The following is a 23,689-nucleotide window of genomic DNA, read 5'->3' as shown; positions in this document are numbered from 1 at the left end:
TCTTGGCCAGAATAAGCTGTGGACCAGACTTTATGCTGGTAGTCGTAAGTCTGGTAATGTGGGCCTACATGTGACTTCTGTGATGAGGCTTGAGTTGCTCCTGAAATTGAATCTTCCCAACAAATTATATCATTGTGATGAAATTAAACTCATCTTTCCCTGGTTGGAAGGAGCACCCTCTGCTCCTGTACAGGGCATGAGAGCACCAGCAGCTGGGGTAAAATGAGGCAGAGAGAGTGTGTGTGTGAGATCTGAGACAGTCTGGGTGAACAGCAGGAATGTCAGCAACCCTCAGGGTCACAGCGCACATTTAACTGCTCCGCTCAGCACACACACTTCCATTTAATGGACCTTAATATTTCTAATCTATCACGTCATTCCCTGCTGACATTTCTCTCCTCTTTGTATTCCCTTCTCTCGGGAGAGCGAGGGAGAGAAAAATGAAAAAAAGAAAAGGGCCGGAGTGGTGCTCCGCTCGCCTCTAGCCGTGCTAATTTGAATTGACATGATATTAAGGTTTAATTAGGGGCTAAATTCCGCTGCATTAAAGATTTGGAGTTGGGTTTGGCTGTATTTAACAGCTTTGCTTGGCTCTCTCCGGCACAGTTCACATCCAAAGTGAAGCGTGGAAACGCTTTCTGACATCGTGGGTTGCCACCGGAAAGCAAGGGTGGGGGCAGTGGTGGGGCCGATAATAGATTAAAAGCTTGATTAAAATCCTATTACAACTCAAATTATATTTTGGGAATGTTCCGATTCCCCTGGGACCACTGACAAGCAAGGTCGAGACTCATTAGAGGAAGAGCTGCATGTGCATTTAATAGAGATCCAGTGCTGGAGTGTAATAAGCTCTTTAAAACAATGGTTAAAGTAGTTGAATGTGGTTAAAACTCTTGACGAAGGCGTAGCATAAGCTCCAGTGACAAGTGATGAACATGGAAGCACAGAAGAGAGAGCAAAACAAAACACAGTTATGAATTAGAAGTACAAAAAGATTTGTAAAGAAAAATGTCAGAGAATTTCGATATAAGCCAAGAGGAGACTTGGTTCTCATGAGACTAGCATATTCTCACCGGATTTTATGCTACTAACTCCTACGTCATCTGCTGGAACACCACTCTCATGAACGCAGGTATGACAGTTAGCGGAAGCTAGAGATTACCGTTTATTAAGTAGTGCTGTCAAACGATTAATCGCGACCAAAATAAAAGTTTCTGTTTACATAATACATGTGTGTGTACTGTGGATATTTATTAAGTATATATAAAATACACACACATGCATGTATACATTTAAGAAAAATGTTTTATACATTTAAAATATTTATATATAATATCAACTACATTAATACATATATACATGGAAATATATATACTGTATGTGTGTATTTACATATACATAATAAATATACACAGTACACACACACATGTAAACAAAAACTTATTTTGGATGCGATTAATTGTTTGACAGCACTAAACTTTAAACATTAATATTTTTCTTACACAAGCGTATCGCTTCGCTTCAGAAGGTCTTTATTAACCCCTTGGAGCCATGCAGAGCACTTTTTAGGATGGATACATGCACTTCATTTTGCTTCAAAATCTCAAGCCCCATTCACTGCTACTAAAAAGTTTGGAAGAGCCTATTTTTTTTTATATACCTCGTTGTGTATTTGTCTGAAAGAACAAAGTCAGATACACCTAGGATGACTTGAGAGTGAGTAAATCATGGGGTAATTTTCATTTTGGGTGAACTATCCCTTTAAGATTAAGCAATTAGAAGTAAGACGACATTTAGCAGTTCACTTATTACAGGTTCTGTCCCCATGAATTAACCTTGGTTCAAGTGTTTTGATCAAGGGCTCATAAATAAACCCTTACTAGGTTCAAACCTACAGCTTTTTGGCCTCCAGCCTGAATCTTTCACCGCCAGTCGGAGTCTGAGAAACAGGAATAGGTGGGCTTGTCATCCAGAATTTGCGTGATCTGTCTCAAAGAAAACACCAGCTGTGATTTTTCTTCAGTGAGAAACCCATTCTGACATATTCCCCAAGACAGCAGGTGTGTCTCCCTCTGTCTGTCTGAAATCGAGCACACTGGCGATACTCTCATAAGCATCCTGACAGACAGATAGCGGCTCTGACAGGAAATGCCCTGCAGATCAAAGAGGAATGAGGCAGCGAACACCATGGGCTCTTGTGTACAGCGACACTCCTGTCATGTTTCATTTGTACTGTGCCACTCATTAGCATTTGCATCATCATTAGATGATTAGGAGGTGACATTTCAAGACCTCCCACTGCCCTTTTGAGTGCCAACATGAACGATTACAGGTTCAAAAGTTCACAAATTCACACTTTTCAATTCAAGTTGAGTATCAAATCACAAGATGAAGTCTAAGTCAAGTCTCAAATCCTCCTTTGTTCCCAAATTGTGGAATCCCAAAAGATTAATTCTGATTCTGAACAATGCACAGAAAGCATACAAGTTTCAAAAATGACCCAAAAGCACCACATGAGTATAATAAAAGTTGTCTATGTGACTTTTGCACTGTACCAAAATCTTCTGAAGCCATATGATGGCTTTGCATGATGACCAGATGGAAATTGTGATTGAAAATCCACCTTGGCACATTCATCAGAGTTTTTTCACTGACTTGGTTGATCCAGTTTAATCACCAAACAATTTGCAGTTTGTATTATCAGCATGAAATTCAAAACGAGGAATAAACTTCATGTGCACATCAAGATATATTCAGCTGCACAACACTAGAGCATTCAGACTCAAGTTTACCTCTCTGGTCACACTCCATGGTCTAGAAGCGCCAATATTCACTAGTTCGCTCTAAAAGTGCCACTCTTTAAAGTTTTCAACACTTATGCTGCTAAAATCAGAAAAACAGTGGGCAAAGGCTTGAATGTTTCATCTAAGTGTCCATATGTCGTAATGCTGCGCTCATGGTGTGTCCTGATGCTCTGGGTTAGTGAAGTGAGACAGGCATATGTCAGCTATACTGCACAACTGAGCTAAACTTCACTCACTAATAGAAACTGTACAGCAGTTTAAAAGCCTCAGTCTGCATAAAATAGACATACGTTACGTATTCTAAGAGTAAAACATCTGTTAGGATTGTGTCCATAAAAGACTATTCAGATGTGTTCTGAATCTAGCTACAATGCTGTAAAAAAGTATGTACATATCCATCATATGGCATGTTGAAATTCACTGAAGGGTTAGTTCACCTAAAAGTGAAAACTCTTAGTTTCAAACTTATAAGATTGTTTTCATCTTCAAAACACAAATGAATACATTTTAATGAAATCTGACAGATTTCAGTCCCTCCACCCAAAACTTTGATACTTCAAAAAGTTCAGAGATTATTCAAGAAATCCATATGAATTGCTTTTATTCACATAAAAACCTGACGCACGAGAATGAATGAGGTATGTTTTTGTGTGTAATGCAAGCAATGAGATATTTTGAGATTCCGTCTACCATATTTAATGTGATCAGTGTTTGTACTTGGATCAATGTTGAATAAAAGCCTAAATTAAATGTTTCCATCAAATATAGTAATCGTGCATCTTAAGAAAATTTAGATTCATAAACTTTTTGAACACAGTTTTGGGTGCATCAATTTGAACGGACAGAAATCAATCAGGTTTCATTCAAATATATTCATAAGTGTTTCTAAAGTCTTATGGGTTTGGAATAAAATGAGGATAAATAATAAATGACAGAATTGACATGTTTGGTGAAACAAAAAACAAAAAAAGCCTCACTATGGGTAAAACTATTTTAAGGTGTCTTTGTTGCACGTTACATGTACTTACCATTATAATAAAAATTAATTATGCATAATTACATGCAAGTAACTGATCCTAACCCTAACCCTACATGTAGTTAATTAATATTACTCATCTTTTTATCATTTTTGAAATTTGTGAAATGTATTGATTTCTGAGTGAAAATTGTTTCATGTATATCCTCCACCATTTTTCCTTAAATAGACATTTTAAGAGATGTGTAGATCTTAAACAAAAATGTCAATTTATTATCTACAAAATGTTAATAAACCAAAAAAGTGCTGCATTTATCATTACATCAAATTTACATTTTCATTTCTTACATTTTATCACATTGACCTATTAATACTATCGCAGTAAGGTTCCAGTTTTATCAAAATGCCTACATATGTTGAAGAAGGACCAAACATTAGGGTGTCCTAAAAAGAAAATGATCACATTTTTGAAAAATGGCTAAATATTACATTTTTATTCATTACCAAAAACACAAAAAGTTGAACCTTTTCTTATGTTCAACATGATAATATTCCACACAATACAATCACAGCCAATCTGATCATATTCATTGCTTATTATACAGCTGTGTGGAGCTGGATTTTTTGGACCAATGAGATTCCACTGTGGGCGGAGCTATTCTATCATTTATAATATAAGAAACCAAGCGACTTGGTAAGTGTGTGTGTGTGTGTGTATGTGCATGGTGTCACGTGGAGTCAACACCAGTGGAGGAAATTAAGGAAAGTGCAGCAAACAGGAAATCAGAGCGATAGGAAGTCTGAATGACAGGAAGTCCGGGTTGTGAGTGTGTGCGTGTGAGTGAGAGAGAGAGAGAGAGAGAGAGGTAGTCTAGCATGATTCCTGTATGCTGGACCCACAGACACGCTCAGCATGAATGAATAAAAAACCCAGCCTGTGTGAAGGTGTGTAAGTGTGTGTGTCTGGTCTTTAGGAGGTCCTCAGCTCCTGCCAGGAGCGCTGCAGAGCTCATTCATCTTACGGTCCCAGTGCAGCAGAGCATTCACTCCCACTGACAGCGCAACACCCTCTCTCTGTCTCTCATGCGTGACTCAATCAACACACACACACACCGCACTGTACGCCACTCATTACAACCAACAGCTGTCTACAGCCCCCCCCCCCCCCCCCCCCACACACACACCCCACACACACACACACACACTCATTCATTAAGCCTTTCGGTGCATTTCGAGTCAATCTTTCTATGTCAGGTGTCTGAAGAAAATGTTGTTTGCGCCCGTGCAAAACTCACCACCAACATGCCAGGCTGTTGTGGGTGGTTATCTGTCCATTCATAATTGGTTGCTAAGGTGTTCAGAGTGTTTTCTACCATGTTGCTATGCAGTTGCTAGAATGGGATATTGGGTCAAAAGTCAAAAGAGTAATATTCTGGTATTATAGTAGGATATTTAGGCCCCTATGAAATCGGTTTTATTTTTTCCCCAGACACAATCTTAATTTTCCCAAATTTCATTTTAATGGTTTAATTAGATTTTAATAATCAAAAAGGATGTCTAATCAACTGAATTCAAAAACTTTAACAATTGCATCATTATTGAATAGATTGTGGGTTTGAAATGACATGAAACGATCATTTTCGTGTTAAGTGAACTACGCTGTTATTAACTATATACTTTCTGTATAACTACCCAAAATCATTTAGTAAATAATTGCTGGAGTACGTTTTCAGACTTTCTACCTCAACGTGTTTTATAGCGTTAAACGTTTCTTTGGGATTCTTTGTGAAATTTAATCATTTCAGAGTGAAACTTTTGTTTCAAAGTAAATCCTACACCAGTTTATTAAAATGTTAAGATGAAAAGGGTTTTATTTTTTCACAAATTTAGTTTTGTCTGGGGGTTTTTTCAGGATTTTGTGTTTAATGAATTTACACAATTTTATCATCAAAAATGGTGGTCTTTTAAAATGCAAATCAAATGAAAATCAAACAATCCCTGTCATTTCTGTCACGACAGAGATTTACTGTTTAAATTTAAAAGACTGTGATATCCTTACATACTTATATAAACTGGAATATTAATGTTTTTATTACTTTGAGAAGCATGTATAATACATTTATTAAACCAAAGACAAATCTGCGTTGCTTATTCATACAGAGACACGTAGAACATGCAGACTTCATATTTAATAGCAATGTGACATTTCATGTTATACAGTAAACTCCTTTATCATTTTCCATTTTTTGATTCTGCCATTTCATTTGCATTTTCAGTTCGTGTAAATCAAAAGGCCCAGGACTTTTTGGCTTTATCATCCGCCAAGCAAAAGTTGCAAACCTGACCCCTTTGAAAAGTAACTGCACACTTTTCCTCAATAAGCCGCAATATTTGAGGTATAATGTATGCCTGATGTACTACATGATGGAATAAAGATGCTACTAAAGCGACTTTTTCAGACATTTCTTCATTCTGCCACCCCAATGAGAAAAAAGCCCTGAGAAAATCTGCTACACAGGTGTCTGTGTTGAGTGTTGCTCAGGGCTCAGTGACGTGTGAATTCAGCGGCTCAACACAATTAGCTGCGTCTCATCAACTCTGCGCCTCATAACCTGACAGCACTGAAATCAATACGAGACTCCTCTCACATATACAAGCTCTTCAAATTTACAAGTCTGCTTGCCTTATGATTTTTGGTGTTTAATTATCAGGTAACACTCATTTCAAGTCCAAAACTGTAAAAAGAAGTAAAAAAAAATCCTTTAAAAAAGTTGAAATGTTTAAATTGTCTTAAAAGTTTACAAAAGAGAGAATGAAATCACGTGCAAGGTTCATATACATATCAACTATATTAGTTTTTAATTGAATTCTATATTTTTTTATTTTAAAAGTTAATAAGTTTAGGTTTTAGTAATTATTTTGTGTATTTTTTTGTTTGTTTGTTTTAAGTAGCAATTTTTATTTCGGTACACTATTGCTTAAATATGAGCACTTTGAGTAATTAATGAACTGAAAGAATTGTGTGAGGCTGCAGATGATCCGCAGCGATCTTGGTCAGAAATGCAGAATCGGCGAGTGGAGCTATCAGAGAGCCTGCGTCAGAGTGAAGGACAGTAATTGACTTTCCACAGAGGCGCTGACAGTGGGAAGCGTGTGGCAGTACGGCGGCTAATCTCATTACGCTGATTGTCTATTTGAGAGCATTACGCTGGGATCTGACGGAATTATACATGTTGGGCTCGAACATAATGAGCGGCGTGTAATCCCTGGTAATCAAAGACTGCAGCGCCTCCTCGTTCCTGCTTTAACCAGCAATAACCACCACGCGACTGATTTCACACGCCACCGAAACACAGCTCACACTGCAGCCGGTGCTCTGAGAAAACCCAAGACAAAATACATGAAACACAGCCACACAAGGGTTCGCTTTAACTTGGCTTGAAGAAATGAATGTGAAGGAAATTAAAGCGAGGTGAGAAATAGGCCAAAGTGTTGAGAAATGAGCAGTTTCTGTAACTGCTGTCAATGCACTGCCATCTTGTGGTCAGAGTGAATTAAACAACAACAAGAGACGCTTACGAAGACATGAAATAGTTCAAATAATGCCCACGTTATTCATCAACCTAATCATTTTCTAAAAATGTATACTTTTGAATGTTATGTATATACTATTATAATATTTATTAATATTCTGAATGAGCTTTTATTATATATTTATATTTTCAGTTTTCTTTTTTTTCCATTTTAATGTGCTATATATATATTTATTTATTTATTAATCAGTTTAGTTTTAGTAATTTACTTTACACTTTTAGTCGTTTAGCAGATGCTTTTATCCAAAGCGACTTACAAATAAGAAAAAGTTAATTTAACCTTGGTTAGCTGCCAAGGAAACATTTCTAAATTTCATTTATGTTTTTAATTCAAGCTTTGTTATTTGATATTTCATTTCAGCTTTATTCCAACCATTTGTAATTGTAGTAAGAAACAGTCATTTTATTAGTTTTTGTTTTAGATTTCTATTTAGCTTGCATTTAATATTTCGGTTTTAGTAATTCTAGTTCTTCAACATTTCAAACGTTTCTATTTATTTTATTTTTTTTTCAGTTTTTCACTTAATATTTAATTTTATTTCTGTTTTATTTCAATAACAAAAATCACTTTTATTAGTTCTAGATAACAATACCACTGATATTTATCAGCTATAATTACTTCTTCCCAGTCATGAAAAGTATTTTAATATGTTGCAATATTTGATTAAGAATACATTTTGTTGTCTGTGCCAGATAATTCATATATATAATATAGATTTCTTAAAGAATGGTTTACAAAATTAATGGCGACAGCCTCTTACTAAAAAATTGCCAGGCACAAAACTGTTGAGATGCTTACAGATTTTGTCCCATATGCTCTAGTCAAAAATGTCTTGCCACACCGAGTTCTGGAGTTATGGCATTAAAGTCTTTCGGCTTGTTAGCAAAATGTCCGGTTGTTGTTAGCAGATGGCCAACAGTCACTGATCTTGACTTTAGAAGAGCTTTTGCATCACTTAGATTTCATTTTTACTCTCATTTGGCACCGATTTTTACTTCCATTTGGCACTAGGCAAGTGTTTTTGTATTTTGTTGCATTTTTGTTTCATCATATTTTATGTAGACAGTGGCATGTGAGAATAGAGATCATGTGACTTACTCAGTGTGGCCCTGGAAGACGTTCACTGAGTGGATGGAGGGATCTCTGAAGTCCCACAGGCGGAAGGTGGTGTCCCTGGATGAGGTGACCACCAGACGCTGGGTGGGATGAGTACAGCAGTGGGTCAGCTCTTGATCGTGACCTGCAAACACGTGTAAAACAGAGCTACGTGACCCTGGAACCCTGGCAAAGGAGCCCAACAAAGCCACCAAAGCAGTCAGGAAGAGCGGTGGCTTGTTCACCTGTGAGGGTGTGCACTAGCTCAGAGGTTTCTACATCATAGAGGTTGGCAGCTCTATCCCAGGATGCAGTGACCACCTGCTTTCCTCCCACCAGCCAATCAGCTGCTATCACCACCCCCTGGTGGCTCTTCAAGGTCGTGGTGGCCACACGGATAGTGGGGCATTCATTGGGCCCATCTGCCTCGCCGTCGGCCTCGTCTTTATCAGAGAAGTCGACGTCATCGTCCAGCGAGGCCTGGATCACAGAAGAAATAAGAGTCATGAAATAAAGGAATGCTCAAAAAGAACGGAAAAAGTTTTCAGAGTTTAACTGAAATAAAGAATAAATAAAATCATGTTTACAGTCATTTACTGAATATTTTAAAGCTACACTATGGAGCTTTTGACCTCTAGCAGTTTTTTGCGAAAGGCCATAATTTTGCTTATGTTTCAGCTCTGCTCCACTCTGCAAATGAATACAGGACATCTTACCAGAGCATATGGACAAACAAATAATATTTCTTTTGTTTTTACAACCAGTGATTCCCCAGAGGTTTGCCATTTTGTATGATCCATGGAAATGTATTTATTTATTTATTTTTGCAAAATTAAATTTTCAGCTTTGCGCTACTTACAAAACGTTGAACATGAACATTAACTATAATAAAATAAAATATATAAAATACTTTATTACAGCTAGCTCCAAAACAACGTTTCTCATTTGAAAGTGGCCTAATTTGTACTAAAATTAAGTAATAACTAAAAAAATGAAAAATACTAAAAAAAAAAACTATACTAATATATGAACAATATAGACATTAAAAAAAAGCAATAACTACTAAAATAAAAAAAATAAAAAATTACTAAGACCGAAAATTAAAAGGAAAATGCAAAATGCAAAAATATACTAAAACTTCAACTTAAAAAACAGACTAAAGGTTTAACAGAATATATCGGATTAAATTATTAAGTATTTTTTGCACTCATTAATGTTTTTTTTTTCAAAATGTCTTACATTTTGTAGTTTTAAGTACACAAAAATGGAAACACAATGGGGAAAAAAGACAATAATTATGGCAATTCTTGAACTAATTAATTCATTTTACTTCCTTAATGTGGCATACTTCTAAGTAAAGCAGAATATTCAGTGTAAGGAAAGAATATAGGCTGGATGTAGATGTTTTCAGAAGTGGAGCGATTGTGTTTTCATGAAATATTAAAACAAACTTTGTTCTTTCAAATAACATGCACTTATAAATTTAGCACAAATTAGATTGATTCCAATATTCACGTTGACTTTTTGCATTAGCAAGTCACCTGGATGAGAGATAATGCTTCAGATGAGCATCATTACATAAAAAGTACAGAAATATGAAGGTGTGTGTGTGTGTGTGTGTGTGTTTTAACACTCACGCTGATGTCTGCTGGGGGCTGGGGAAGCGGCAGCTGTACCATGTAACGCCAGATGTGTGCCGTCTGGTCCCCGGATGCTGTCAGGAAACAGACAAAACAAACACAGATGGAGCATTATATAAAAAAGGACAGACATCTATCAAATCACATTTAAAAGCATCTGACAGGAGGGGGGAGAGATACAAATAGAGATATGAAAAAATATCTATTTTGCAGTTTTATGGAAAAATAAATAATAAAAGGCAACATAGCCTTCAGTCACGGGATAAATGAATCATCATTAACAGCTTCATAGTAAGAGATGTGCCGGCTGCATTAGCTAATGCTCACATACATGCAGTCTTTAATGTGTAACAGAAGGTTATAACCACCGGACGGCGCCATAACGCATCAGCAACAAGTTTTTTAATGAAAATTACTCTATTTGCTTTCATAATAAATGCCCCTGAGGTGTATGATTAACTGATGCATAATATTCTCAAAATTAGTGATTAAGTAATCAATTATTTAATCAAATTTATTTAATAATGAACTCAAATAAAAACATTTCAATTGTACATATGACTTTTTGCAATATTATTTAATCGTTTAAATAATTGAATTAGAGGTTGAATAAAAAAAAATACAAAACATTCACACGGTGGCTGTAATACTTTGTTTCTGTTTATCTATATTGAATATATATTATGTTTCACATGGAAATATGTCAAACCCATTGAATGTGCTGTGGTTTACCTGTCAGTGCCATCTGCTCTGTGGGGTGGAACTTAATGGAGTTGACTGCAAGAATACAAAATAACAAACGTGCATTAGAAACAATGCAACATGCTTAACACTAACCGAACCCACAGCAAGTCAAATCTGAAGAAACACAACTCCAAATGAAAGTTCACAACATTAACACAAATATTCACACACAAACATAATGTGAAAAGAGCTTCGTACCTGATCCAGCGTGGCCGGCATATTTTAGCAGGCACTTCCCAGTCTCAATACTCCACAGCATGGAACAGTGATCTAACAAATAAAGAATGACAGAAAGACTTCTGAAAATTCAGCTTTACCTTCACAGGAATAAATGACATTTTTAAATCACTTTTTGATTTTTTAAACTGTTTTTACAAATAAATTCAGCCTTGGAGAGCATAATGAACATTAAAATTATAGCAATAGATGCCATAAAATCATGAGTATGTTTTGATTTAAAGGTCAGAAGCTATAGCTTGCAACATGAAAGAAAAAAAATCATAAACATGAAACTTTAAATAATTTTATACATACTGATTTATTCATTAAATGTGCATTATGTTGTCATTTTCAAACAAATTATGAGCTCTAAAAGTTTTTCAGAATTTTTACAACTCTTTTGCTTTAGACTATTTAGAAATGTTAAAACTTAAAATAAAATGTTACCATTGCATCTTTCTGGAAAAAAAAGCAGGGATTAATATATAGTTTATTTATAGTTATTTTCAATGTACTGTCATTATAAAATAACTTTATTATTGTTTATTTAATTCTAACAAATAAGTTCTGGTTAAAAACTAAGCAAAATTTTAAATAAAATTGTATATAATTTCTGCACAGGAGCATCGGCATCAGCTATCGGCCAAAATTACTTGAAAATATTGCATATCGGATATCAGCAAAAATCCAATATTGTGCATCCCTAGCGTATACAGCAGTATAGTAGGCTGTCATTTGCAACATGAGCAGCCCTGTTAAAATTTAAGTCATATCTAAATAAATCCAATTTAAAATTTGTGATTTTTATCAGCAATAACAATTAAAGAAGCATTTGTCTAAATTAATCCAGCTAGTATGAATCTAAATGTTATTTTACAATTTAGGACAATCAGCACAGCAATTTGTAAAATGTAAAGAAATAAGAAAAAGGTGGGAACAGCTTCAAGAAAAATGATGTTTTTGGTAATTAAAGTACCAGAAACACAAGCCTGCATTTATTTGATCCAAAGTACAGCAAAAACAGTACAATTTTTAAATATTTTTTACTATTTAAAATAACTGTTTTCAATTTGAATACATTTTAAAATGCATATTTTATTCTGCATTTTCTGTGAGTATTTTATTCTGCGAGTATTAGATTTTATTCTTGTGATTTCAAAGCTGATTTTTTAACATTATTACTCTAGTCACATGATCCTTCAGAAATCATTCTAACATTCTGATTTGCTTCTCAAAAAAAAACATGTATAATTATCATCATGTTGAAAACAGCCGAGTATAATTTTTTCAGGTTTCTTTAATGAATAGAAAGTTCATAAGAACAGCATTTATCTGAAATAGAAATGTTTTATCTCATACATCATCACTTTTGATCAATTTAAAGCATTATTGCTAAAAAAAAAAAAATATTACCATCTATAATTTCTTTAAAAAGCAGTTATTTTAAATAGTAAAAATATTACTGATTTTGCATCAAATAAATGCAGGATTGGTGAGCAGAAGAGAATTCTTTAAAAATGTTACTGTTCAAAAACTTTTGACTGGTAGTGTCTCTTGGATATATCAGTGATTAACAACATGTTTTTGTGCAGTGTACAGTGTCAGGAAAAATACCATACACACAAATATCTCGATATCAATACACCCACACAATTAAAATAATCAAATTCAACTGGCCTTTTTTCATCAGAAACAAAAAACAGCAAAATGGCAAGTATTTGCTCCAAAGGCCAAGCCTGAGAAAATGGTGCTATCAGATGGAAAACAGTAAAAATAGCAAAAATTCTGAAGCCTTGCCAAAAGATTGAAACCCTATTAACAAAGAATGCATGATTTCTATTTTTTTTTTTTTTTTGCTTAAAGAAAAAAGAAACAAAAACAAAAAGACAAAAATACCCATAAAGACATACAAGGTTTAATCTGGACAAAAAAAAAAAAAAAAACTCGACTGAATTAAAAAATAATGGGTAAGATGAGTGTGGTTGTGGCAGATTTACCGGCTGAAGCTGTGCCTAAAACCAGCGGCTGAACCCGAGTCACAGCCAGGTCCCATATCCCATCCCGGTGTCCCACGTACTCCTTGACCAGCTGACACACTGCACGAGATGTGGTGGCTTTGAAACTGGACACAATCTGAGGAGCGGACAGGAGAGTGAGCATTGCGTCAGAGGTTCACACACACACACACACACACACACCGAGAGAGATCTAACTACAGAGCGACAGTAAGCAGCGCAGAAGCATGGGGAATCAATACTCAAACCATACATGACTGTAACACCTCTACACTGCTGGATTGTATGAACACACTGCATTCAGTCATACAGTCTCTCAAACACGATCAAGGTCTATGAAAGGAGAGCGTAGTCAATACTTCTGAAATGAGAACGATTAAATTAAATCACGCATTTAATTAAAATAAGCAATAAAACAAAAACAGCATTCAAACACCATTAAAATCTGACAAAACATGACTGAATTCACTAAAAAACAAATGAATGACAAAATAGTTTGATTGTGCATGGATCATCTCTGGAAAAAGAAAGAAGCTGAGCTGAGAGAGCAAGGTGACCAACGGCTGTTATGGTGTCGATGCATAGAGTAGACGTGTATTACTATAAACTTTAAATGGCAGTAAATGACACATTCACAATATTTGTTTAAAAGTCACTGAAAGATCTTATATAACAGAAAATGTGCATTGCAGAATGGATCTGTGGTAATATCAATGTAACAACCTTTCCTGGCGAACTAACTTTACTTCACTGATATGGATGCATGTTAAAAAGCTTAAGTGAGTGAGAAATTATTCAAAGTTTGCGGTCTGTAATGTTTTTTTTTAATTAGTTCACTAAGGGTGCATTTATTTGATTAAAAATACAGGTCAAACAGTAGCATTCTGAAATATTATAACAATTTACAATAATACACTCATTTGCTCCAAGAAACATTTCTGATTATCAATTTTGAAAAGTTGTGCAGCTTAATATTTTTGTGGAAATTATGATACTTTTTCCAGGATTCTTGAATAGAAAATGAATAGCAAGTATTTGAAATAAATTAATACTTTTATTTAACAACGATTAAATTGATTTTAAAAAGTTACCGTAAAAACATTTACAGTATTTCAAAAGATTTTCATTAAAAAATAAAAATTGAAAGAGTAGTGTATATCAGTATATCGCTTATTTAAATTTTCCAGATCATTTGGCATTTCGATTTTTTAATAGGTTCAACACTTGACTTAACATTCAACAGCTCCCTCTGAAAACATCAAATTTTATAATTTACAGTTGCACAACTGTAAATTATAAAATACCGTGCATATGATCTGGTAAGTGAAAAAAAAAAACTGTACTTATTACCTTATAATCTTTACTTATTACCTACAGTGATGACACCAACAAAAGTCGACAAAACAATATTTAGGGATGCACAATATATCAGTGACCATTTCATGTTGGACATTATTGTGTGTCAGTTTTGTTTTTATAATGTGAAGCATGTCATATTCTAAAACTTTAATAGCATCTAAAACTGAAATTCTAAAACATATGGCTAAAATTAAATCCCATTTCCTTTTTTTTTTAACCGTAATATGATCCAAATTAACCCGTACAGATTTAGAATAGAGGCAGTTATAAGATAATATCATGAAAATTGGGATATCAGCCCACAGTTCTATATCTGTGCATCCCTAGCATCGTCTGTAAAAGCAAATGCTCAGAATAAAGAAGTATTGAGATACATTGTCCTAACTTTAATAAAAGTTTTGGCATCACAGGAAGCAAATGACTTCTATAAAGCAATGGGTTGAGGGAGGTGTGCAAGCATGTCAATATGAAGCCTAACCACTACTAAAGCACTGCTGAGCCTGACGTGTCACCGGAGGTAAGAGCAAACACAGCAAGCACAATGAGCCCTCATCTCAGCACTCTGAAGATGCTCTGGAATATTAGAACACAATATTATATAGAACTGGCCGAGCTCCTCACATACTGTAGAGTTCAATCAAACATCCGAAGACAATCATGAAATTCCTTGAACGGTCACGTACAATATCCTTCAAAGTTACATGGAACCAAATCCACAAGAGGGTTTTCACTTAGAACTACACTGCCGTTCAAAAGAAAGATATTTAATGTTTTTTTATCGAGGCTGTATCTATTGGATAAAACACTGCAAAAAAAGTAATTTTGTGAAATATTATTGCAATTTAAAACAGGGTTTTTTTATTTTAATATACTTAAAATATATATTTATTCCTGTAAAGCAAAGCTGAATTTTCAGCATCATTACTCCGATCTTCAGTGTAACATGAAGTGTCATCAAAGCTGTATTTATTTGATCAAAAATACAGAAACAACTGTAATACTGTGAAATATTAGTACAATTTCTAATATTGGTTTCGTATTTGAATATACTTTTAAAATATAACTTATTTTTGTGAGTTTTCAGCATCATTACTCCAGTCTTCAGTGTCACATGATCCTTCAGAAATCATTCTAATATACTGATTTATAATCAATGTTGTGCTGCTTAATGTTTTTTTCCATCTGTGATTATTTTCAATATACACTACTATTCAAAATTTGGGGTTAGTACATTTTTTCTTTCGTTTTTTTTTTTTTAAAGAAATTAATACTTTTATTCAGTAAGGATGTGTTAAATGCATAAAAAGTCATATTACGGTTAGATTTTGTTTTTGATATTGTTAGAAAAGATTTTGATTTTGAATAAATGCTGTACTTTCTAACTTTTTATTCATCAAAGAACCAAATAAAAAAGAAGCACAGGTTCCAAAAAATATTAAGCAACACAACAGTTTCAACACTCATAATAAATCAGCATATTAGAAGGATTTCTGAAGGATCATGTGACACTGAAGACTGGAGTAATGATGCTGAAAACTCACAAAAATAAGTAATATTTTAAAAGCATATTCAAATACGAAACCAATATTGGAAGTTGTACTAATATTTCACAGTATTACAGTAGTTTCTGTATTTTTGATCAAATAAATACAGCCTTGATGAGCAGAAAACATTAAAAATCTTACTGATCCCACGTTTTTGAATGGCAGTGTACATATTTAATACATCCAACCGCAATATAATGATTAAAAAAAAAAAACACCGCACTAAAAGTAGTTCTAGTGTCCGCTGCCGTAAAGTTGAAAATATTCTCTGAACTACGTAAACAGTAATGTTTTAAGGCTGTGATTCGTTGTGAACGATTACACAGTTTAATAAATAAAAACAAAATAACATTTCTAACCGACTATTATTTATTTAAAAACATTAAAACTATCACGCTTTATAAACAAGTATGTAATAAACATGTAATAACCATGTAGTAAAAATATTGCTACTTAAGATTTTCATATTCTTGTCCATAGACCTTAGCTCCACCATACAACTGATTCACGAAAGATTTATTTATAAAAGACAGTACTAATTTTAAGCTAATTATAATATTGAACATTAAACATCTGCAATACCATTTATGGCGAAATGCAATAGGCCTAATATAGAAAAGGAAAATATACTATTTACAACTTAAAAACAAGAGAGCATTTTCAACACTGACTACACGAGAAGCATCAGCTAATGTTCACTGGAACGGGGGAAAGAGCAGTTGGTTTCTTCTCTTCTGTCATATATTGTGTTTTGAAGGGGAAGGTTATATGAGGGATACCACATTACAGAACTACTCAGCAGGGGGATCAACTTTTTAATGTTATAAAGTGTGAATTTAATCACAAACAGAGTTAAACAGAGTTTGTTAGAAACAAAAATGGGAAAAGATTCATTTGTGTCCAATTGAGTTGTCTATAATCTCTTCTAAACCAGAATACGGTAATATTACGGTTAGATTTAGTCATCTGTCCTGGGTCTCTTCCAGCCTGCACATCTGGCCCTGCTCACCATCAAGATATTTGACCACGGCATATTTTTTTTTGCGCACAAGATTCTTACAGGTTTAGAGTTTGCTGAGTTGAAGAACTAGTATGCTCTGATTGGCCTTTCATCATAGAGTTCTTTAGAATCATGAACGTATTCAAATTTTCATTTGCTCTGGCCAAATTGCTTGAATGGGGTAAGATTTGCAGGCAGAAGAAAATCAATGCCAATTAAACCGTTAAAAAATTCCATAAGCGATACAAAACACTGTCTTAACGTCTTTGTTAAATGTTGAATTAGTGTTAGCGTTAGCCAGATAAGCACAGATCGATGGCTTGTCACCAAGCACATCACTACTGGGTTATGACCCCCAACTGTTGGATAGTTCATGCATTTTGGCACACTGAGGAGTTAATTACCCATGAGTCTCCACCCCATAACTCCCAGTTCCCCACATTGAAGTTGCGAGGTCCACCTACTTTCCCCGGGAAAGAATTTGAGCGCTACATCAGTGAAACCAAGAAAAAAGAACAATTGTAATCCATGAGGACCAAAACATTAAGAAGACTATTTAACCATTAGCACCAGGTGTTTGGGTCCAGTAATGGAGAGATGTGGAATGTTGAGAGAAATTATGACATTTGAAAACATCAGTGTTCCAAATGCCTAGCTTTGTTTCTTTGGGTAAGGACACTAAAAATTAGGGGTGCAAACATTTGATACGGTGGCTACACAGCAAAAATAAAGAAAGAAGCTGCTGCTAAGCTGCTAACAGTGCACATGGATACTAGTTAATCATTTTTGCAGTGTATTTAACTTATGATTTTGTACTAAATTACATGATGCACTGCTGTGAAACCTAAAATTAGAGTATAATTCAAATATTTTGCTACAACACACCATTATTAAATCATGCAAATCTAATGAAGTAAAATAAAATAAAATGTGCCAGAAGTAGTGGAATCTGGATTTGGTGAAAACTGAAAATAAATAAATTTTAGGTAATAAAGAAATGTGTAAAAGAAGCTGGGTATTACATATCATAATATAATAGACTGTGAAATTCCATAACTGATGCATCGAACTGCCATGGTCAGATCAATGCATGGCATAACACTGACACGTTTTACACCCCTACTGATGATAAATCGGTATGTAATTCCATGAAATGTGAATCTGGAGATAGTTTGTATAATTGAAAGAAACTGAACAAACAGAGCAGACAACTCAGCACTACGAAACTGCAACACTGAGACAAAACATAGACGCTTGCATAACCAACTAAAACAGCGTGCTCTAGAGATGTCACAAGTCAATAACAAAACTGAAAAGATACTATTTTACCACTTATTCAAGTGTCCATTCCACACAATTTCCATGCCAGCTGCATGTCATTATTTGATTTCAATTCCTTAGAGACAGTTTAACCAAAAAAATGAAGATTGTCATTATTTACTCCTCATTTAATTCCAAACCCAAGTTCACCTTGGTTAATTTCCAAACACAAATTAAGATATTTATGAAACGTGACAGATTTCTGTCCCTCCTTTGAAAGTCTAAGAACCCAAAATGAGTAATGAGGGCCAGTAAATGATGAAAGAATGATAATTTTAACAATAATACAACTTCATTGATTTTAATCATCAATTTTCACTGGCATTGGTAACATTTTGGTATTGTGACAACCCTAGCGTGTTCATTTCTAAAGTATCTGCATATGTTAAGCAGCAAAGTCTGTAAGCCGACTACAAAGAACAGGACTTTGTACTGAGATATTAAGTGTTTTTATAGAGATTAGTGATTCTGAGAGAAATATTCTGAGCTTAAACAACAGTAACAGAGTTTTACTCTGAGTGAAATGTCAGCCAATAACCCCATAGATATAATCATACCTTGCTAGTGGAGGCCTTGTATGTCGTCTTCAGCTTTTGGGAAAGTTGACTTGTGCTGTGACTAGCTGTACACAAGAAATCATACAATTATAAGTGAAAAACACGATAAATTATACATTTAATTGTTAGGTTTTAAGTTTCCAATTTCATCCACACCAGATTTTTTAATTCTTCCAAACCAGACCAGATTATTAAAAAAAAAAAAAAAAAAAAATTATGGACATCACTTTTTTTTTTTTTTTTTTACAAGAGCACTATCAAGCTGAAACTAAAAGGGCTCCATTCTACTGTAAATGTTTGTCTAAGGAGATTATATGGCAAAATGATTTTACGTTCCTGTTAGAAATGGGTGTAGCTGAAATAGTCAAACCCCTTAATTAAAGAAGTAGGTGTCCACCAACATCTGGCCATGCAGAGCTACTGATAAATCAATAGCAAACTGCACTTAAAGGGATAGTTCACCCAAAAATGAAAATTCTGTCATCATTTATTCACCCTTCATTTTTGGGTGAACCATCTCTTTAAAACATCATCATGTCATGTGAAGACATCGCTTTAGGCACTACGTTAACAACTTATTCTCTCCGAATCATCAAAAAGGCATTATTTATTCAAAAGCTTGTTCAATGGTCTGATGAATGCAGAAATTAAACAAAAGCTAAATGCCAGTTTCGTTTGCATGTACCTTTTGTTTTCAGGGCTCCTTTGCTCAGATCGCCGCCATCGACAGTCTGTCCTTCTCCAGCCAAACGTTCGTTTAGTGATTCAATCTCTCTCCGCACTGCACAAGAACAGAGAGTATGATATGGCGGTCGCTGATAAACTGAACAAATCATTCATTTTGTCACATCTACAAACGATGTAAGGGATAACGTACATTCAAATAAACCCAAACTTTGATGAGGACCCACGTCACCCTGAAGGAGTTTATACCTCGATACTGACTGTACATTAATCTGCTTGTTACATCCCAACTTACAATTTAAATTATACACTCATTAATAAATACATAAATCGATTGTAATGCCAAAAACAATTAAGGATTAAGATCTTGAGAATGCTACTTACTTATCATAAGATGATTGCTCAATTAAAACCAGTTCTTCTTCATGTGCAAAGACTGTGTTGTCATCATTTAATTAAATATATTAAGTCATGCAAACAGAGACCAGACGTGCAAAAAGGATGTTAGATATGACTGAAGCTAATTGGTACTACTCACATTCTAAGTTTTCAATGTAGAGATTTTCAAACTCCCGTTCAATCTGTCCAAACAGGTCCAGTAAGTTACTCCTTAAGGCCATCGGCAACTTGGAGTCCTAGACATTAAAATAATTAAATAATCCATGTTACACATATTCAGAGAATGCGTCATCAAAACGCCTTCAAACTTCACTTACAACAAATGAGAAATGCGGATTCTGCACTCTTCTACTTTGTACATTATAAGTATTTAAAAACATAAAACTTTCTAAAACTTTACATAAAATATCTTGCCATTCTGAAACTTTACATCTAAATGTTTACGTAAAATATCTTGCTGTTCTAAAGCTTTACACAAAATATTTTGCTGTTCCAGAAATTTGTCAAATACCTTGTTTTAAAACATTGCATCTAAATATTTACGTAAAATATATGTTGCTGGTTCTAAAACTTAAGATAAAATATACTTCAGTTCTAAAAGTTTACATGAAATATTATAATGTTCTTAAACTTAACATTTAAGTTCCAAGTCTTTCAACCTGATTAAAACTACACAAAGAACAGCACTCCACAAACAAACATTGCTGTTGTGTCGTTTAGACTAGCTATGCCCATATTAACTACTCCAGGACAAAAAGACAAGAGTTTATCAATGAGAACAGTGTAAAAGCGAAGTCAACTGCTCTCCATTCTGTCATTACCACATGTACTTGTGTGTCAGAGAGACGGCAATTAACAAACAACAGCTTGTCGTTTATTCTTATAAACCTGCTCAATCCTAAAACTTGCGGTCACCATAGCAACTGGACATAATGGCATCATTGAGAGGGTGAAAGGCGGTATAGTCTATATCCAGTGAACGGTTTACAGTAGGGACTGCCAATCAGAAATGACCCTACAGAGGAACAATCGAACCCCAGCGTGGGCCGCTCTTTAAAAATGGATGAGGCTATAGACCATAGAAGAGTACAAACCATAGATACCCTCCAATGAGTATCAATAAAACAGATGACCAAATGGCATCATACCTCATCATACCTCTGACATGAGTTAAAGGGATAGTTCACCCAAAAGTGAAAATTCTGTCATCATTTACTCACCCTCAAGTAGTTCCAAACCTGTATGAACTTCTTTGATCTGCAGAACACAAAGGAAGATATTTGGAAGAAAGTTTGTAACCAGGCTGTTTTGGGACACCATTGAAAATACTATGGAAGTCAATGGTGGCCCAGAACTGCTCTGTATCCCACATTCTTCAGAATATCTTCATTTGTGTTCAGCAGAACAAAGACATTCATACAGGTTTGGAACTACTTGAGGGTGAGTAAATGATGACTATCCCTTTAAGGTCATTGCACACCGAGTCCGAAATGTCCGCACGTTGTGTCAATCACGTCATAAAAAAATTCGGATCAGGTTCGATTTTCTGCGTTTTCGCATCCGTAGCATGCATTTTGATAGGAAAGGATGACGAATACGAAAAAATGCTAATGAAAATTTCGGACTCAGTGTGCAATGGCCTTTAGACTACTCTTAAAGGGGTCATATGGTGCGATTTCATGTTTTCCTTTGTCTTTGGAGTGTTACAAGCCGTTTGTGCATATATAACATCTGTAAAGTCGCAAAGATGAAAGTCTCAAACCCACAGAGATATTCTTTATAAAAGTTAAGACTCATCCATGCCTTCCTAAGACGCCTCATTTAAACATGCCCCAACAAATCGACATCACTGTGTGGGAAGATTTGCATAATATCTCCAAAATGTATACACAAAGAAAGAACGCGTAACTTTTATTCTCGCTGTAGTATTGTTGCCGTTGCCACCATGTCGCGGAGACGCTGTGTGTTTCCAAATATGGCGTAACATTTCCGTCACACGCTTGAGGTATTCGACCAATCACAACGCACTGGATAGCTGGCCAATCAGAGCACATTGTGATTTTCAGAACGATGAGCTTCGACACGTTTCAGCAAGGCAGGACAGAGAGGAGCAACAACAATGAACGGTGTGTGGAAAATAATGTGGTTTTTGAACCTTAAACCGCGTAAACACATTGCATTTCACCAAATACACAATATAGTGTTCTTTTTAGCAACATCATATAACCCTTTTAAGACTTTAATTTGAACATTTTGTTCAAAATAATGTATGAAAACTTTTCAAGAACATGTAAATTTTTTAACTTAAACTGATAAAGAACTCCATTTGAATGGGAAAGCTGACCATTGTAATTGACACGAGTACAGGCCGCTCTTATCACTGACGTACTCCAGTTATGTTTGTGTAAGGAATGTGTGTCAATAACAGACTCATTTAAGGCAAACATTGTGTGTTTGAGGATGTAAATTCCTGGGATACGTTACAATACCAAACAACGACAAAACTACACATTGACAGAAATACTTAACTCATGTCATATGTTTACCAGGTATAACATGGACTTTGACTGTGACATTTCATTTTTATTCAAACCCCTTTCCATTTTTCCAAACCAGAATCACTCTCAATAAAGACTTTGAGCCAGTGTTAGTATTTCTATTTTATTTACAATTTGTCTTTCAGTTTAGTTTATTTTTTGTTCTTTGTTAGTTTTACTTTTGGATTTCAGTTAATGAATTTTCTGATATAATTTAAATATGTTTAACTGCTTTTTTTGATTCCAATGTTATAATACACCTAGAATGAAAACTTAAAATTTAAATTAACTTCGGTCATTTTAATTTTATTTCAGTGTTCTTTTTTTTTCCTTTTTTTTTTTAAGAAAAAAAAAAAGCTTTGTTGCTTCCATAATAAAACTTAATCAATCAACATTGGCTTCCTGTAACACTGAACATGTCTGATGCACTGTCTCCTGAAACAGTGAAAATAATAATAATAAAAATAATAATAATAATATTTCTATTTTATTTATAATTTGTCTTTTCAATACATGTATATATGTATATATATATATATTTTTTATTTTTTATTTTTTTCGAGTGGCATTTTTGCATTTTTAATGTAAGTGGGTTGCAGGCATTTCCAACTTTATAAAACACCCTGAATGAAAACCTAAAATTTTAATGAATTCATGGCCATTTTAATTTTATTTCATTACTTAGTTTGAGAAAATAAATGCATTTTATTTTACTTTTGGAATTCCTGATTAATTTGTTTGTTTTAAAGAAAAAAAAAATTATATTATATATATATATATATATATATATATATATATATATATATATATATATATATATATATATATATATATATATATATATATATATATATATATATATAAATATAAATAAATAAATATATATATTTTTTTTTTTCTTTTTTTTTCAGTTGTCATTTTCTTTTTCCATAATAACACTTAATTAGTCAATCAACTTTGGCTTCCTGGAAATGGAATATGTCGATAATACATTATGAACTGAAACAGCTTTCTTTTTTAAAAATTCAACTAAATTCTAAAACAATAGCAAATTATTCAAAACAACTTGACACGTGTTTACATGGATACTTCCATATCCCAGCTGTCATGACTTGGTGGTTGCCATAAAAAAAAAAATTTACAAACAATGTCACAGAACTGGCTTTGTGTCATTCTTGGCTGTTCACCTGGGCATGACAGCA

General features: G+C 34.2%; 1 protein-coding gene across 3 annotated transcripts in view; it reads right to left on the bottom strand.

Moving 5' to 3' along the window:
• Window positions 1-23,689, bottom strand: part of LOC306865260 (WD repeat-containing protein 37) — a 33,251-nt gene that overhangs the window by 5,549 nt on the left and 4,013 nt on the right. For all 3 annotated transcript variants that reach the window (XM_079409774.1, XM_079409776.1, XM_079409775.1), the window contains 9 exons: window positions 20,090-20,186; window positions 19,553-19,648; window positions 18,868-18,932; window positions 13,070-13,205; window positions 11,052-11,123; window positions 10,842-10,886; window positions 10,107-10,183; window positions 8,715-8,949; window positions 8,473-8,614 (listed from right to left, as the gene is read on the bottom strand). In XM_079409774.1, coding sequence (XP_079265900.1) covers window positions 8,473-8,614; window positions 8,715-8,949; window positions 10,107-10,183; window positions 10,842-10,886; window positions 11,052-11,123; window positions 13,070-13,205; window positions 18,868-18,932; window positions 19,553-19,648; window positions 20,090-20,186 — 965 coding nt within the window. The remainder of the gene's footprint in view (window positions 1-8,472; window positions 8,615-8,714; window positions 8,950-10,106; window positions 10,184-10,841; window positions 10,887-11,051; window positions 11,124-13,069; window positions 13,206-18,867; window positions 18,933-19,552; window positions 19,649-20,089; window positions 20,187-23,689) is intronic.

This window comes from Barbus barbus (assembly GCF_936440315.1).
Source record: "Barbus barbus genome assembly, chromosome: 46".
NCBI lineage: Eukaryota > Metazoa > Chordata > Actinopteri > Cypriniformes > Cyprinidae > Barbus > Barbus barbus.
Note: the sequence above shows the minus strand (reverse complement) of the source record. Positions and strands in the feature narration are given on the sequence as shown.